An 18784-nucleotide genomic window follows, 5' to 3' on the forward strand; every position below is an offset into this window, starting at 1 on the left:
AAAGAATGCTGTTTCAAAGCAAAGCAGGTGAAAGTTTCATGTTGAAAACAATAAAAAGAAGCCTTTCTGTACACCATTTGAAAGATAATACCTGAAAAAAAAAATACAAAAACCACATTTCATTTTCAGCCCAAGTTATTTAATGTGTTGAATAATATTGATCCCTTCACAACTCAAATATTTGGCAGAATTATTGTCTCAAATCCCCCCTTTGTCCTTATGTCTGACTTGAATTTGACAAAAACTGAATATGATGTGTGGGTGGGTAATTTGGAGAGGTTGTCTCAGATCCTTCCCCCAGTGTGGAGGTTGTCTGGTCCTGCAGACAGTGTTTGAGGACAACTTCATTGCCAGGCAAGTGCATCATCTATGCTCCCTTCAGTGCTTCTTTAGCTTTGCAGGACAAGAAGTACAAGGAGTGTCTGTGCATACATCTAGCTCAATTTTCTATAGTTCCAATTAACCCCAGGGGAAGCAGTGGGGTGCTCACTGGCCCTGCATCTTCTCACCACATGATCAGAGACAAAAATCTCTCAGCCAGCTTGGCAGTCACAGTGCTGAGCTGCCCTTAGCCAGAGGTTTGCTAGGTTCACCCTGGTCTTCGTTAGCAGATGTTTGGGGTGGCTGTGTCTTTGTGAAAGTGAAGAAATATTACCCTGATGTAAAGCTGCAGCATGGGGCTGATGTAATGTAAGAGAACAACAAAAAACAAAACCCCAAAACAAAAGCAAAACCCCCAAACAAACAAACAAACAAAACAAAACAAAAAAAAAACCCAAACCAAACAAAAAAACCAAAGACCAAAACAAAATGTGGGAAGGGAAAAAAGAGGAAACTGTTAAAATTATTAGGGGATTTGGAAATCCTGTGCATGTGTTTGTCATTCTGTTACTTTGGCTGGAATAGAGGAAAGATGGATGTCCTTGAGAAAATTTATTGCTTTCTTCTGCTTCTTGAAACCAGCAGTCATGACTGTTGTGTGCTGTGGCCTTTAGAAAAGTTATCAGCCAGGTGAGCACTGTGAAACTTCACTCACTTTGGGTTCAAATTGAGCTTCTCACCTCCTGTGTACTGTCACTGTAGGACAAAGAAGGAAAGGTTCATCTTGGCTTAGTTTTAGTTTCTTTCCTGAAACAAATGTGCCTCTAAGATCTGTGGGTTCCTGAGGGTCTGCTGGAGGCTGTAAAGATTAATAATATATCTGTCTGTTGCTGTTACACTGAAATCCCAGGGAAAGCCCAATAAAAATGTGGATTTGAAAAGGAAAAATTCAGTTTTGTTCAAAAGGCTTCTGTTCAAAAGGCTTATGACATGGGCAAGTTTTGTGCTGTATGGTTCCCGTAGAGGTAGAGGATTTTAGTAGGTATCAAAATACACTGAATTTGACTGAGTTTCAGAATAACTTTGCTGTTTTTTTCCCTATATTTCACTTTGTGCCTGACATTTACAGAAGAGACCTATAAAACAACAGTGCACATTGGAGCACAATTTAGGCAAAAAGTATTTGGAGCAGTTTCCCTAAAGGTACTCTGGTCTGACATGCCTTCTTTTTTTAAGTATGACTGTGATTCTTTCTCGTCATAGCCAACTAAGTTTGACATTTTGAGGACTGAGATTTAGATCAGTTCTTCCTTGTGGTTTTGCCAATTTATGGCTGTGATAAACCCTGTACATACATTTTTGTGGAGAATTGTGACTTTTCCTATGGCATCTCTTGAAAAATGTTTCCATTCTAGTGCTCCCATAAAATGAGCCCAAAGCAGAGGCTTACTATAAATTATAATGGAAAACATAACAGCCCATTAGACTCCTACCAAGCTATGTTTTCTCCCCTAATCACTGTTTTGTAGGCCAATTATCCTTCACCCTTCTGCTCTTGAACTACTTCTGAAGAGGAGGTGAAGAGAGTTTTTTGGTGTGAGAAAGTTTCAAAACCTCAAATTCACTGGCAGATCAAAAGGTCATTAGGTGTCACTGGTGATCTGGACTTTCCCTGTCCTTCAGATTCAGTTTGGTCCCAAGTCCAGCTTCACTGGGAGCTGAGGACCCCATTTTTGATGGCTTGTACATGTCCAAGATAGAGGGAAGGACCCCATGTTTTCCATGGATCATGACACTGGATTCAGCAATGGACTGAATTCCTATCCCAGGGCTTCTGGATCTCCTGTCATGAAGCTGAGAGCTGCAGGACAAGGAAGCTTCTCTAAACCTGGAACCCACTTCTCAATTTTGCAGCCTTGAACCTGTGAGTCTTGGGGACACACACTGCTGTGACATCCATAGGAGAGAGCCGGCAAACTGTGAGATCCCCATCGAATCCGAGCAGGGCTCGGGGCCTCTGCAGTCACCACTCACTGGAGGGCATCCTGAGGGATGGGGTTCATTTCAGTGGTCTGAGTTTGTGAGGGTTGTTTCCAATTGTGTTCCATTTGCATCTAACCTGGACTGACACCAGAAATATTTTGCAAACTAAAATGCAAAATTTTGCTCAGTTTTCCTTCTTGCTTCATCACTATTGCTTCCAGGGTGAGTCTTCTGAGCTATCATAGGAAAGGTCATAGCAGGACCAGCTCTGCTGGTGATCTGCTCCAGCCTCTGACTCCAGTGTACATGCTCAAGACTTTCACTGATTCAGAGCCTTAGTAATTGCATGTAATGGATGAGAAATGAACCATTTGCTCTACTGAGTTACTGCTACTTCACTTCCCAAAGGTTTTCATATTATTAATCATCAGAAGCTGTTGCAGTTGAACCTGCAGAATGCCAGATATCTGGAAAATGTAACAATGAAAGATGTCCCAAGGGATAAGACTGAACTGGCCATACAGACTCTTGTGGGGTCCTGCCACAGCACTGTAGGTGTATGTGTGACTGCAGTAACGAGCTGACAGAGTTTTCTTATGACTTCTGAGATGGAAAAGAAGAAGAAGTAAAAAGAAACAAAGTTAATTTTTCTCCAGTGAATTTAGAAGCAAAACTACAGCTTCTACTGAACCCTAGAAGGGCCAAATTTTTGCAATGGTGTTGGCCTTCTTTGGAGGTATTCCAGGTTCACACTGACAGGAGGATTTTGCCCTGAGGCAAGATATCCAGAGTTTTCTCTAGAGGAAGAGTAAATATTGTCATAGCTGTTTGTAATTGAAAGCACTAGAGAAGACATTCATGAGACTGTCTTCAGCTGTAGCAACAAAGACCCTTGGTTAGTACAGGCAGACGTCAATCCCTGCCAGTGTGGGATCCATGACTGCTCAGTCTCAGGGCATTGGGGGATAGCCCTGTATTGCTTCAGCATTCTGCTATCACCAGCAAAGCCAGCTGCTAACTGCAGCAAGCACCAGCTTAACAGACTGCCCTTCTTCCAGATACATCCATAAGGAGAAGGGTTGGTGGTATCCTTACTGCATTTTCATTTGGACACACCTGGGAAAAGGAGCTAGTAAACATCCATGCTGTTAAAAGTTGATTCCTTGCAGATTTGAAAACAGGGAGACTTCTCATCTCTTAAGTTTTTTATGACTGGAAACAAGGTTTGGCCAGCTCTGTTAACTGATACAATTGATTAATGCCTGTTTCCCTACTTGATTTATCATAATGTTGATATCCAGGCTGCTGTCCTGCAGAGCAGAGGCAGGGGCCCTGATGCTCTTGAGCAGCTGGGATTGCATCCGGTAGGAAGAGTTCACTTAGAGGTGAAGGATTCATACCAATTCATGCACTGAGATTCATCTCAGTGTTTTATTCTGTAGTGTCATGTTGCTACAGGATATTGTTTGAAGGCTTAAGCTCCTTGTATTGATTTGATGCTGCTGAGTAGATTCTCTTTTGTCCATGTAGGTGGGTTTTTGAAATTAATCTAAAAAAAATATGCATGTGAAGAGGCAGAGGTATTACCCAAGGCAGATTTTAACAAAGGTTTTGACTTGACCATTGGAAAAAGGTAGAAACTTGAAGGTTACTATTGACTATGCTTTCACTATGGCACTGCACAGTAAACCATTGCTAATGATCATTAGCATTCCCATTCTGCTAGAAAAGTAAAGCTATTCAGTTTGAAGATGGTAATTTTTGCCCTTATATTTTAAAATTGTTCCTGTCAGTAATAAGCCTGAGATGTGTGAGTGGGTTCTGCCAAGCTATGCTGTGTTCAAATGATTTTCAACCCTATCGTGGCCAGCACTATATGGAAAGAAATTATTTTTGTATGGTTTTACCCTTCCTGTTTGTGAACTGAACTGGCTACTGATGTACACAGGGATGTTATTTGAAAAATCAGCATGTGCATGGAGAACTGACCTTTTAATACCAGCCCTCGGAAAAATACCTAGCAGTGTCTCATTCCTTGCCTCCCACCATGGGATGAACACAGCAGATTCCTTCATTAGGTGTCTTTTCATTACCTACTGCTTTTGCCCTTATGATGCATTTGTTTGATGTTTTGGAACTTTATGTGGGTTAGTTGGATTTTTTTAGTACTTGAAAGATGCTCAGTTTAAGGTATTTGGGTCCCTTGCAAACAGACTGGGGACTGGGTTAGGTATTTATTAGTATGTTGCTTCTTTCCATCAGCAATAAAATTGTTGGAGTTAAAAAAGCTACTTGTCCTTCCTGAGGAAAAGCAGCACTTACCATGTAAATGAAAAATCAGGCTCCATGCCATCATGATCACTGTAGAAGTGAAGTGTGAGATTTGCCAATCTGCTTTTGTCTAACAATGTTTGTTACTGTTATTTTTCTAGGGTGCAAGTGCTTACATTCTAAACTATTTTCTGTACATTATGTGGGCTCTATGTTTTGCTTTCCTGGCAGTCTCCCTGGTCAGAGTGTTTGCTCCTTATGCCTGTGGCTCTGGAATCCCAGAGGTGAGTTTCCCTTTGTGAATGAATATCCAAAAAAACCCAAACCACAACAACAAAAAAATTACTGCCTTTTCCCATTCTAGAACTGTACTATGAGATAGCATAGCAATAAAGAAAATTGTCTTTCCATCTCATCTGCCTTCATTCATTTTTTTATGCTTTTATGGTGATCATCTAAGTTTTTCATAGTAAAAAGTGTTTGTATGTCACTGTGACAGGTTAATGCACGTACTTGTTCGTTGCCAGAGTGTGAATTAAAATCAACATCTCCAAGAGACATACGCACTAGAAGATTATAGAGAATTTTCCTAGGATGAAATTACTTGGGCCAGTTACAAAAATAGTTATTTTCTAGGCTAGACTCTAAATAGAAGTGAAATAAAAAGAAGAATGTGGGCTACAAAGCTAAGGTTTCCTAAACTGCTGAAGATGCCCATCATTTGGGATGCCTGAAAAGTGTCTGGTACACGTCTTTTGCAAATTGTTTTTCTAAAGACAGAGTAATGTACATTGTGCCAGCATGACAACATTATAGCAGCCAAAATATCTACTTGGTTTTCAATATTTTACATATTGAGCCTCAGTCCATATTTAAGCTGTTAAATGAAGAACCTTGTAATTCAACCAGCAGAGTTATTAAAACTCTTTGAAATCAGGGCAGTCTCTTGTTGGAAGTGCTATGGAACTACTAGAATTATTATTTAGGAATCTGGCAGACAGAATTAATAGCCCAAAGCTTAGAAATCTTGGCATACTTTTGTCCTTGATCTCTAAGAGAAGCATCCACATGTTTCAAAAAAACTCACCACAAATAATTTAAAATATTTGAATAATTTACATGTTTGAAAGTAGTCATGTGTGTCTTTGTTATGTGTTTGATATATTTGTGGTTTTACAAAGTTCTCATAGTTAACTACAAAGCCAGTTTCCAAGTGGTAAATCCCTCGTGTGAGGTGAGGCTCAGCTCCAGCCCATTTGCATGCCTAGAGTCCAAACCCAAATCCCACCCTGCAGCCTTTGTGTCATGCACACACATTGTGCTTTCTGAGCCACTCACTAGCAAAATTAAGACAAAATGTGTAGAAATATGATCTTTTGGACTTTCTCATCTCATAATATGTGCATGCTTTAATGGTGCAGTGACTCCAAATATCTAGAACTTTTTTTGTGCATTTTATCTGGAAAAAGTCTGTTGTTGTTGATTTGCTTTTTTTTCTGCTTTGTTAAACTCAAATCCAGCTTAACTCTGATCTTGTAAGCCAAGGAGATATGTAAGAGTTTCATATTTCTATTGATCTCTGTGAGAGTCCTTACTGCCTGTTATGGGGACCACCCGTGACTGCAGTAAAAGTGTGGTCTGCTTAACCCCCTGCTCAGATATTGCTGTGGGAAAGCTGCCCTACCTACACTTTCTTTCTCTCCATCACTGTCTCTTTTCAAGCAGTCTGCAACTTTTTAAACTCTGCTGGAGTTTTAACTCCATTTAAAAGTTCAGAGTAGAAAAGGATTGTTCATCTTTTCAACATGTTCTTCCTGCTTTCCAGATAAAAACCATCTTGAGTGGGTTCATTATTAGGGGCTACCTGGGAAAATGGACACTTTTAATCAAAACAGTCACCTTGGTTCTGGTGGTGTCTTCAGGCCTCAGCCTTGGGAAAGAGGGCCCATTAGTCCATGTGGCCTGTTGCTGTGGAAACTTCTTCAGCAGCCTTTTCTCTAAGTACAGCAAGAATGAAGGAAAGAGAAGAGAGGTGAGCTTGGCTCATAAATTTTTAATTTCCCTGTCTGGATGCTCAGGGTTTCAAACAGCTCATGCCTTGTATGTAAACATTTGCTTTGTAGGTTCTTTCAGCTGCAGCCGCTGCAGGAGTTTCGGTTGCCTTTGGGGCTCCAATCGGAGGTGTGCTTTTTAGTCTGGAAGAGGTGAGACCTGGCAGTTCACTTGCTTCAGTGAACATATTTTAGTTTGATACCTTTCTCCAAGATTACTCATTATTTTTCAAATATTTACATGCTTATTTTTCCCCTATAACAAAAACAATCTATGATTTCCAGTAATAAGAAATAACCAGGTATTTTAGCTTAAATAGTAGCAGAAGGGCACTGATTTTCTGGAAACAAATTAGATGACTCAGTATGGAAATATATCCCTCTGCTGAGGTTTCTCCAGCCTCCAGATAGCTAATGCATGGACCAAGCTGTCAAGCATTTCTTATACTCTCTAGGCAGCAACTTTGGATTTAAATTTATCAATTTCAAACTAGTTGCTACTCCTTTTCTGAAATCTGAAAATGCCTTTTCTGATACCTTTGTGAACACGTTCTGGCAGTGGTAAGATCAAATGGAACAAGTGGTGGTGGTAGTTAAAGGAAGCACCCTCTGTGACACTCAGTGAAATGTTTGTGGTCTTTGCTTGGTTTTAGGTCAGCTACTACTTTCCCCTGAAGACCCTCTGGAGGTCATTTTTTGCCGCTCTTGTGGCTGCCTTCACACTGAGATCCATCAATCCTTTTGGGAACAGCCGGCTGGTGCTGTTCTACGTGGAGTACCACACCCCCTGGTACATGGCCGAGCTCTTCCCCTTCATCCTGCTCGGCGTCTTTGGGGGCCTCTGGGGGACTCTCTTCATCCGATGCAACATCGCCTGGTGCAGGAGGCGGAAAACCACCAGGCTTGGGAAATACCCGGTGCTGGAGGTGATTGTGATAACAGCCATCACTGCCATCATCGCCTACCCCAACCCCTACACCCGCAGGAGCACCAGCGAGCTCATCTCCGAGCTCTTCAACGACTGCGGGGCCCTGGAGTCCTCCCAGCTCTGCGACTACATCAACGACCCCAACATGACCCGGCCCGTGGATGACATTCCCGACAGACCTGCTGGCCCTGGGGTCTACTCTGCCATGTGGCAGCTGGCCTTGGCTTTGGTGTTCAAAATTGTCATCACGATATTCACTTTTGGCATGAAGGTAAATCGGAGCGCGGGCTGCGGACGGGCTGCCGTGGGCACTGCGCTCTCTGTGCCTCTGACCTGCCCCGGCTCTGAGGTGCTGCTGGCTCAGCTGCCTGCCAGCACCGTGCCCCGTGGGCCCCTGTGGCAGCACGGGCCTGAGCCCTGCTTTTCCACCTCCCACTCATCTGCCGTTTTGTTAAGTGAAAAAGAAATCTGTGTGGAAATTTAAACCCGCTGCTGCCAATAAGTAATTTCAAGATGATTCCCACTGCAGCTGTTTTTTAGCTCTCTCGTGGATATGGGCTATTTACATTGTTGTTTGTCTTGTTGGATTAATGTCTTAATGTGCCTCAAGGTGGCTATACTCAAGGAAGTAATAATTTTAAATTTACAATTTTACACATTTAGAGCATCACAGAAATATAAAAGTGGCTGAAAAGGTCTATTTTTGAATATTCTTAAGCACTGTAGCTCGGAAAAAAAGGGGAATGAACGAGAAGACTAACTGATGTGTCATTTAAATATTCTGGATTTGCAGCTTTTTCCTTCAGCAACTCCTTCTCCCCATAAATGACTGATGAAAGGTCCAAGAACAATTTATCCAAGCTTTCCATATATACCAAGCTGTTTGTGGTGAACTCTATGTGTCTGATTAATAGAGAACATAAAAAACAGGTTCTGTCTGTCTACAGCTCCCATTATCTGAGCATTTATTTGTGGATCTGGTGACTGCAGACAATGAGAAGCTTTTCTTAGTTATACACTATATTTTATACCATGCTCAAAACTTAAGTATCTCATCTTTCTCTTAAACACTACACTTAAACTGAGTGTAGCCTTTCACTCTAGAAACTGACTTATGGCTGACAGCCCTTTGTTATGCTTGTTCATGAAAAGCTTTGGTTCTTTATTCAGAATGTGATTCTTTATTTATCCTATCTATTAAAAAATATTAGAAGCAATTGACAGTTTCAAGCAGTCTGTAAAAGAACAGACCGAATAGCTTTACCCTCTAAATCTAGAAGACTCAATTGAGCTGCATCAGCAAAGTTAACACAATGGGGTGGGGGCTGTAGCATCCACTGTTATCAGCCCTAGATGCCTCTGGGCTGTGCTGATGAGGTGATTAGTGAAGTTCTTTAGGAAGCTTAAGGTATATTTTCAGACTTAAAAAGATATAATAGGTTTTCCTTTCTGAAAACAACAAGAGCTGCCTGCAAGCCCTTGTCACAGATCTGAATTGTCTTCTCCAGCAAGAAATACATCTCTTAACTTGCTGGTGCACTTGGCATCTAAGAGGAAATGCACTTATCCAAGGCAAAGTACATTTTCATTCTCTTATTTTCCCCTCCATTCTCATTTAAGTACTGTTTTTAATGATTTGTGACTTGTCTATATAGCAGACAACAAAGTAATGATTCACAGAGCTTCCTGGAAAATATATTGTAAACTGAGATGGAGAATTAGTTGCCTCTGAGCAGTCAGCCCCCTTTCTCTGAATTTTTATTCTTCATTTGACATTTAATTTATAATCTGGTCTGATTTAGCCTGAAAAAGTAGTAATAAAACCATAAAGTGCTCCATCTGATAGAAGGTGAAATCAAGATTTCAGTTAAGCTTATTCTCAAGTCTATGACAGAACCATCAGCAGCTTCTGACTTCCTGCTTAGAAAGCAAAAGGCAAACCCAGGAACATCTTGACTTCAAAAAAAGCAAAATATTGTTCAGAAACAGCATTTATCTCCCTAATTCAGTGGGATGCAGCAGATAGGATTCAAATTCTCTTTTAAAAATGCACTAACATTTTATAAAGCTATTAATACATATGCAGCCACATAAACTCAGTCACTGCAGAAAACTGTGTCAGACCACTGGGATCAGCCCTGTAGGCTGCCATGAGGCTACGGCAATTTGGTTTTCTTACTGCTAATTAAAATTGATACTTGCCATTTTTGTCAAGGTGCTCATGTGTCTATGTTTCATTCCAGATCCCTTCAGGCCTTTTTATTCCTAGCATGGCTGTTGGAGCCATAGCTGGCAGGATGGTTGGGATTGGAGTGGAGCAGCTGGCATACCACCATCATGACTGGATCATCTTCAGGAACTGGTGCAGACCTGGGGCAGACTGTGTCACACCAGGACTTTATGCCATGGTGGGAGCAGCAGCTTGCTTGGGTACGGCCTCTGCTGGTCATTGGTTGGTGTGTGACCAACACTGGTGTTTGGGGACATGCTCTGGAGGGCCCTGTGTTGGCATTAGCTGCTCGTGTTGGCATTTCTGGGTGCAGCAGAAGTTGAAATCAAGGTGTGATGGGCTAAAGTATGGGCAGCTTCCGCTACTGTTTGCACCAGTGATCTGCCAGATAGTCAGCAACAGAAAGGCTTGCAGTCATCCATGTCTACTCCTTGTAGTCTGCCAAAAGCAGAGAAAAGGAAAGAACAAATTAAAGTTAGGCTGCAGGTTTCCAAGCAGGAGTACTTTTGCTTGCATTTTTTCCATTTGATGTAATGAAATTCACTGCAACTGGACTAAAGCTACTTGCTGTTTAGACTGTGCTCTCTTTCTCAGTGCAGGAAGAAAACATCCCAGTTTTTGCTAAATTTTAAGCTGCACAGAGGCAAAAATTCTGGGTCTTATTGGCTGTGTGTCATGCTATGGTCAACTGAGCTGTATTTTGGTTTATATTTTGATCATAAGCCAATACTGCATGACACTCAATCAATAGGATTTATTGGATATAACAGCAGTGATCTGTTAACAATTAAAGCAAGATCATGGAAAAATATCTCACGTATCAAATTTCTAGCCATAGATGCAAGAAGAATGTTACAAGCATACCATCTGAGCATGCTTTTACCCGATCATATCTTTCCCCTTGTGTACTTGCATATTCTATCTCCTTTTGTTGCTGTTATTGATATCATCATCAGCGTATGAAAAAATAGTGGAGAGACATAACACACAAGTAATGTGATTGAGTAGGTTTGACACTAAAGATGTGCTCAAGGAAGAGCTGGAAAAATTTCAAATTTGGATGCTCATATTGGAAAAGCAGGATCATTTAATATCATATTATAAATAAATATTTAATAAATATTTAATATTTAATATATCATACATAATATAATATATCATATATTATATATGTTATATAATATATAATATATATTATATATAATAATATAAAAATAGATATAAATATAATATATGTAATAGTATATAAAATAACAATATATAAATATATACAATAATACGTATTTATATATAAAATATATATAAATATTATATATAATACTATAAATATTTAATATTTAATATCATGTAATGCAATCAGTATAGAGGAAGGAAGGGTGGGATTTGCTTGAAAATTTAATGTCTGTAATGTAGATATCAACACCTGAGCTTAACTGTCTTGATACCCCTCACAGTCAAAACAGAAAAATGAGGTATGGGAAAGATCAATCTCATCTGCCAATACACATCTAAAACCAGGCAAATGAATAGATGAATTTGGCCTCAAAAGGGCCTGTATTTATCTAGAGGTTATAAAGGCAGTCTGGGCCATCCCTTTGGTTTGATGTGAACACCCACAGCAGTGTAGACATTTTTTAAAAAGCTGGGATTAATCTTACTGTCCAAACAAGTAAAGCACTTCCTCTTTAAGATAAATGATCTTAATATTCATTAAATAAATAGCGCACAAAAATTTGGCTCTGTTGTTGCAGATGATCTGCTAGTCAGCCTAGAATTATAGAAGCATAGAATATGCTGAGTTGGAAGGGACCAATCAAGATCATCAAGTCCAAATCCTGCCCATGCACAGAACACCCCAAAAATCCCACCATGGGCCCAAGAGAATTGTCCAAATACCTCTTGGGTATTGGACAATTGGACACAGGCTTGGTGCTTTGACCACTTCCCTGGGGATCCCTTTCCAGTGCCCAACCACCCTCTGGGTGAAGAACCTTTTCCTGATATCCAACCTAAACCTCCCCAACAACTTCAGGCCATTCCCTTGGGTCAGCTGTCACTGGTCGCCAGAGAGAAGAGATCAGGGTCTGCCCCTCTGCTTCCCCTTGTGAGAATGTTGTAGACCAGAATGAGGTGTCCCCTTAGCCCTCTCCAGGCTGAACAGACTGTGTCCTCAACCACTCCACAAAAGGCTTCCCCTTCAGACACTTCATCATCCTAGTGGTCATTCTTTGGATGGTTTCTAATAGCTTAATGTCTTTTTTTATATATTGTGATGTCCAAAATTGCACACAGGGCTCAAGGTGAGGCTGCAATTTTTTCCTCTTTTAAAAGGTCCAAATTAAGGTGCAGTGTCTTTTAATAGTATGGTGAAACATACAGTAGAATGGTCACAGCTTGTACTTGAGCTGTTCTGAACCAAAGATTATCTTGCCTGAAGTAAGAAAAATGGAGTAAATATTAAAGGATCCTTACTCTGGTATTTGCTCTTAGCTTTTCACAGTCAGAAGTTTAAGGCATTCCTCAGATGAAATTCATATCTGGATCATAGTGTTAAGTAATCAACGATTGAATATTTCTGTATGCTGCTAGATAAAAAGATCTTTTAATGACCTGTTTTCTGATTTTTCTCATCTAAAATGGGGCTGTATTTTGAGTCCTAAAAATAGCAGATTTATTACATTTACCTTTTGAACAGAGGCAAAGAAATGTTACCTAATAATTCAGAGATACATACACACTTGTCCTCAGTTATGTGATTATTTTTATCCTTTAATGTAAACTGAAGGAGCGAGGAGCTTGCTTATGAAATTAACATGGAAAGACTAGATTGAAAAATACAGCTACAGCCCTGCCAGTGGCTGCCTGCCTGGATGGCCTCAAACCAAGTTGTACTCAGTTCAAACTGTATTACTATAGTGATACTAAAGCAAGGGTTTAAGCTGTAACATAGCTCTTGCAGTGGCCCTAAGCTGTTCCAAGCAGGATTTTGTGACCATGTTGTGCCCAAAGATAATGCTCAGCTTTCTCCTCAGTATGACTGCAACAGACACGCTGGTGTGAGAGCCGCCTCTCCATGTTCCTACCTGCCTCAGCCATGGCACTTAACTGATTCTTGGAGTCATTTAGAGGGCTAACAGCAGGGTTCAATTTTACTTTCTCAAGTATCCATTAAAACTGATTTTTTTGGCATCCTTTCTGGTTTTAAAGCTCTGTCTTTTAGCATTCATTGTTTGCTTTTCAATGCTAGCAGCTTTGGCATGAGCAAGTTCCCTCAACCTTTGCGATGAAAAGTGCAGTAGATAAAAAATACCTTTCTGCAGAGAAACAAGCCTGAGAGTATAAGGGCAAAGTATTCAGCATAAATAATTACATGCATTTTTGAGTGTAAGGCTCAAAGATATAAGTGAGTTGCTTAGTATGTATACCAGCACTGAGAGAAACTTGAGTCTTCTCCTTGTTGGCAGGTGGCGTTACTCGAATGACAGTCTCTCTGGTGGTGATTATGTTTGAGCTAACTGGAGGCCTGGAGTACATTGTGCCTCTTATGGCTGCAGCAGTCACAAGCAAGTGGGTGGCAGATGCCTTTGGGAAAGAAGGGATCTATGAAGCTCACATTCACCTGAATGGCTACCCCTTCCTGGATGTGAAGGACGAGTTCACCCACCGCACGCTGGCCACGGACGTGATGAGGCCGAGGCGGGGCGAGGCGCCTCTCTCCGTGCTGACCCAGGACAGCATGACGGTGGAGGACGTCGAGACCCTGATCAAAGAGACTGATTACAATGGCTTCCCAGTGGTGGTTTCCAAAGACTCAGAGAGACTTATTGGATTTGCACAGAGACGAGAGCTGATCCTTGCGATAAGTAAGTAGAGTGTCAATGTCCAAAAGATTGGTTTTGAAAGGAGTTTAGACAAGATAGGGGGTTAACAGTGTTATTCGCCTTGAAGAATGGATAAACAAGCACCAAATCTAACTTTTTCTTCAAATCTTTTACTGGTTAGTAGGACATAGAAGCTTTTCTATTGTATCATAAAACCTGATAGAATTTTCTGGGCTTGACCCTTGTGAGCCTAATTTTGCTGTCACTCAAAAGAGTAAAATAAAATTCTTCTAGAGACAACCGAGAGAAACTCAACTCCTATGCTAGAATTTTTGTCAGAACCAGACCAAAAGCCGGTGTAGTGATCAGTTTCTTTCCCTCTCCATGGGGCAGTCATGAACTTTGGTCACCCAGGGATGAAATAGCCTGTGCTCCTTTCTGTTGCTCTGCCTCAGTTTTTCCTCACATGCAGGCTTTTAGAGCTACAGGTGGAAAGTTTTCAGTGCACAATATTTTTTGGTAAAGATGGGTGAATTTTGTCTGCCATCCAGTGCATAGCTGGCTGGTTGCCTGCGAGTCCGAGTTCAGGTCACTAAAGATTTTGACTGTCAGGTCCTTTCCTGGTTGATCTGATGACTGAGTGGGGATTGAAGAAAGCAGGTTTGTTCACCTTTACTGGACCCAGGGCATCCAGAAGTGCAGAGGTCTGCAAGGCTGGCCCACTGTCTGCTCACGTTTCTGGCAGTCCTGTGGTGTTGAGGGCCAGCTGGGCAGGCAGGCAGGCAAGATGCCATCTGGACATGGATGCCTTGTACTTTGCAGGGGAGTGGAAAGTCTGGTATATCCAAATCTCCTTGACTTGGAATTATTCTTCTCTGCATGGTTTTGTTTCATCCCTGTTGTTCAGGCACCTTAAAAAAGCTGTTGTCTCTGATGGAAATTCACATATTTTTCAAACAAGAAAATTAATAAATGGAAAATTTGGATTATTTTTGAAGGTCGCTTTCCAGCTCAGCTCCCACAAAGCTAAAACACAAAAATCTTTAAAGCACATATTTTAGATGTATTTAGCCTACCCTGGGTCTGTCTTTTATACTGCCCATGCCATGTCATGGCTTTAACACTTGGTGCCCTCCTAAGTTTTTTGCACCTACTTTTCAGGAAGGTATGTCAGTGGGAAAATTGCATGGACTGAAGATGCAGAACCCTCACTTTAAAATCAGAAAGATCAGAGGCTGCTTGAAGTCAGTCAAAGAACTCTGAGGAGCTGAGTCTTTTGTTTCAGGTCATAAATGGCAGTGTGACTGAATGGTCTTGCCAGAAGATGTGAGAAAATGTCAGGCCATGAACTGACAAGAAATAAATCAGTTAAAATTAAACTCAGTAAACATTTAGACCAAAATGCTTTCCTGTTCAAAAATTGTTTGACATCTGCATTTTTCAGAGGAAAAGGTACTGTCTCCTGATCAGTTCTAATTAAGAGCACCTTTTATAGAAAATAAGACAGAACTTGTATTTAAAATTAAATTGTTATATGCATAGATAAGTTTTTCTGAAGTCCTCAGCCACCAGTGATCTTTGGTAACCCTTTTCACCTTGGGCTGAGTGTGAGTGCTGTCATTCTGTGCTGGCACTATGATAAATGGTTAATCTTTCCAGTATGGTTTGTGTCCTTGTGGCTTAAAATCTGGATTTGGTTTCGAAAGACACAGTATATGGTACCAGTACAGAGCAGGGCAAACCATGCTAGCAACATTTTGATTGCTAATCCTCTTTCTCTGAAGTTGCTTTGCCTGAATTTCAGAGCTGGTATTGTTGATCACTACCACAAGGGTAGCTAATGTGTTCTGAACCTCCACCTCAGCTTGCTTCATGGTTGTGAGCATGGAGCCATACACCAATTCTCCTTAAGCCATAAAATTGCTTACCAAGAGAGAAATATCACACAAGGTGAAGCATCTCTGATTCACCTGCTCAGGTTCACCTGCTCAGCCTGACAGAGATACTGGAGTTATGTCCCAGAATAGCATAAACCCTATCCGTGCAGCACTTCAGCCAGGGAATGAGGTCTGACCAAAGCAGAGTCAGGCCCACTCCAGTATCTCTTCTTTCACCAGTATCTCTTTTTTCATGGCATTGTGCCCTGCAGAATGCCTCCTCAGTTTGAGCTAGCTCTGGCACCTCTATGCAAGAGCACTTTGCACTTCATAGAGACATGGTTTCAATCAAGAATTTCAGCTTCTTTCTCAGGCCCAATTAATTGTGCATCAGTAGTATGGTGGTCCAGGGAATACTCTGGGGAGGAACTCCAATTCCTTCACACACTTGCCTTCTTGGATGAAGGCAATAGCTGCTGAGTCTTGCACCAAATACCCATTCCTACAAAGCCATCTGCCTCATGATTTACCCCTACGTAATTTCTTTCCTACTGAGCGGAGCATGCTCTATAAATGCATCAAATACCTGTAAAGTGAATGGCAATGCCATTTCCAATTGCTCAGCAGCATCCTCAGGAGGATTGTGTCCTTCCATTGATCCTTGTTGAGTAGGTAGGCAGGTGGGGTGGCAGAGTCACCCTCTGGGAAGAGGTGTCTACATTTTAGATGACACCTACTTTACAGTCTTACAGAGTGAGGGTTTTGACACTGTAAAGCTTTTCCTAAATTTGGCCAGCTCCAGAGGCACCATGCAAAAGGCAGAGCCTTGGACAATAGCCAGGTGGCCTGTATAATGTGCTTTTCCCAGTGTGGAGTTGAGAGATCAACATAGTTGATAGAGGCTGTGAAATGTGAACCCCAGAATATGAGAGGCTGTTTCACATTTGGAAGAATTAATTCACTCTCTAGCTATGACAGGAGCCTGCATAGATTGCTCTGTAAAACCAGACATTGTCATCCATTTGCTTTGCTCTTTCTGTTAATCTGTATCTGTTTTTCTTACCCACTGACTGCAAAAATGATCTGATCTTCTGTTTTACCTTTACTCCCACTCCCCTATCCAGTGAGGCTGCATACAAAATCCACCATTTTTCTCATGCCACTGAATTTTCTCCATAGTACTACATCATTCAAATTTCTCTAGAGAGGTTTTTGACATGGAAGAGTGAAATCATGGCTTTGGCTAATCACTGTTTTTCAGGGTCACTGCTGCCTTGGGACCAGCAATGTGGTAACCAAAATGCTTGGCCCTATTTCTTAGGGTGCAGCTTTGGGAAGGAAATACCTAGCTGTCAAAGGTTTTTATCAAAGGGTGGGAGTTACCTTCAGTTTGATTAATGTTACCTCTTAGCACAGATCATATATCAAAGAACTATGCAGGCATATTCACACTTGAAATTGGATGTATGAATTGAAACAAGCTGAGACAAAACTAACATCATTCCTGTAAATTGCAATAGGGCTTGTAATATGTGGGGTGAGAAGGTTGAGAATCACATACTGTACTGATGTTAGGTTTGAGCCAGCACTGCTCCAGTTCCAGAAATATTACAAGACAATGATGGTTAAATGTAAAAAAAAATTGCAGCTGAAACACGTTGGAAACCATCACTGTCTACATTACAAGTCACAGGAGCAGGTTTCTCACTCTGATTGATGGCAGAGAGTTCCAAGAATATTTACATATACTTGGAGTATGAGTTCAAGAGCAGAAGCAACCTATGTTAATTGAAAGTAATAATTTAACTATTTCCAAGAATTTCTAAAAAAAATAAAAAGTTAAACCCTCAGAGCCAAACACATGATTTGCGTATTCTGGGGAGTGAAAAGTTGTCTGTCATTTGGAAATCTGTCTCACATAATGTTTATACCCTGTAGTGTTGAGTAGAGATGAGGTAAACACTACAAAGAAAATAAAGTACTCCAGTGGTAAGTCTTGGGGCATGCTTTAAGTAGAAGGCTTATACTGATCATGCAAACTCCAGATCAAACTTCATAGTTTGATCCAAGTATTAATGATAGCTTTTGAACTTCTGAAAATGGTCACACATCTGCTGTTTACTGCTATATTTTTCCTCCCTTTACTATTTTCCTTTAAGTAAGAAGCTAATTTATTTTTCCTTTTTAAAATCTAGCTTTGCAAACTATTTAAGGCATTAAGTGTAAACTCAGAAAGTTTACCCTGCATGCCAGCGAGGTGTGCTGATCTAGAAAACACCCACACTGCCCCTGGATCCCTGGAATGTGAATTTGTCTTTCCCCAGCTTTGTGTTCATAAATCCATTCACCATGTCCACATTTTCCCAAATCCACTGAATAGTTTTGCTCCAAGCCAGCTGGGATCTTACACAGCTGTTGACTCCACTCCTTCAGACATGTAATAAAGTTTCTGTTGTGATTCTCACAATGGAGGAAATTACATACAGTGATTTGAATTTGACAGAAATTGGATTAGTGAAGTTTGTGAATGCAATGAGCTGCATATTTATTCAGAAAAGCATTATCCCAACCAAGGAAAAATATGTGCCTATAAAAATACCCCATTTGCTTTGAGAGAGCGACGCCTCAAGGAAACTCAAGGTCACTCAGTGACCCAAATTTCTGGGACTTCAGTGCATTAAAGACAAAATCAAACCTTGCTTTCCAAAGGAGGGATTCTTTTTAGTTACCAAACCTAATTCCCTATCTACACCAATTTTTGCGTCGTACAGAGAACGCGCGACAGCGTCAGGACGGGGTGGTGAGCAACTCCATCGTGTACTTCACCGAGGACCCCCCAGAGCTGCCCCCCAACAGTCCCCACCCGCTGAAACTGCGGCGCATTCTCAACCTCAGCCCTTTCACCGTCACCGACCACACGCCCATGGAAACCGTGGTGGATATTTTCCGGAAACTTGGGCTCCGGCAGTGTCTGGTGACTCGCAGTGGGTGAGTAGTTGACAGCCAAGTGAACATTTTCATATTTTGTCTTATTTTGTGAATGGATGAATAAGGGAGCCTCACCCGTGTCTCTCCAGGATAGTAAAAGATGTCAGATTCGGAACCAAAATGGTGCTTGCATTAAATTTCATTCTGCTCTCCCAAATCCTTGGTGTATTCTCATTTAGATAAAGTAAAAATAAATGCAAAAGAAACTGTTCTGACTTCCACTATCATTCAGTTTTCATCAGAGGCAGATCTGGCAAGCAGTATTGTTTGCAAAGAATATGCCTGTTTTGAGACATCCAGCTAGATTAGTTGTT

General features: G+C 41.0%; 1 protein-coding gene across 1 annotated transcript in view; it reads left to right on the forward strand.

Moving 5' to 3' along the window:
- The window catches only part of CLCN4 (chloride voltage-gated channel 4), a 42272-nt gene that overhangs the window by 18569 nt on the left and 4919 nt on the right, over window positions 1-18784 (forward strand). The window contains exons 5-11 of the mRNA XM_009089645.4: window positions 4737-4859; window positions 6401-6607; window positions 6699-6779; window positions 7280-7825; window positions 9798-9984; window positions 13249-13647; window positions 18254-18470. Of these exons, the coding sequence (XP_009087893.1) occupies window positions 4737-4859; window positions 6401-6607; window positions 6699-6779; window positions 7280-7825; window positions 9798-9984; window positions 13249-13647; window positions 18254-18470 (1760 nt within the window). The remainder of the gene's footprint in view (window positions 1-4736; window positions 4860-6400; window positions 6608-6698; window positions 6780-7279; window positions 7826-9797; window positions 9985-13248; window positions 13648-18253; window positions 18471-18784) is intronic.

Source organism: Serinus canaria, chromosome 1, assembly GCF_022539315.1.
Source record: "Serinus canaria isolate serCan28SL12 chromosome 1, serCan2020, whole genome shotgun sequence".
NCBI classification, from domain to species: domain Eukaryota; kingdom Metazoa; phylum Chordata; class Aves; order Passeriformes; family Fringillidae; genus Serinus; species Serinus canaria.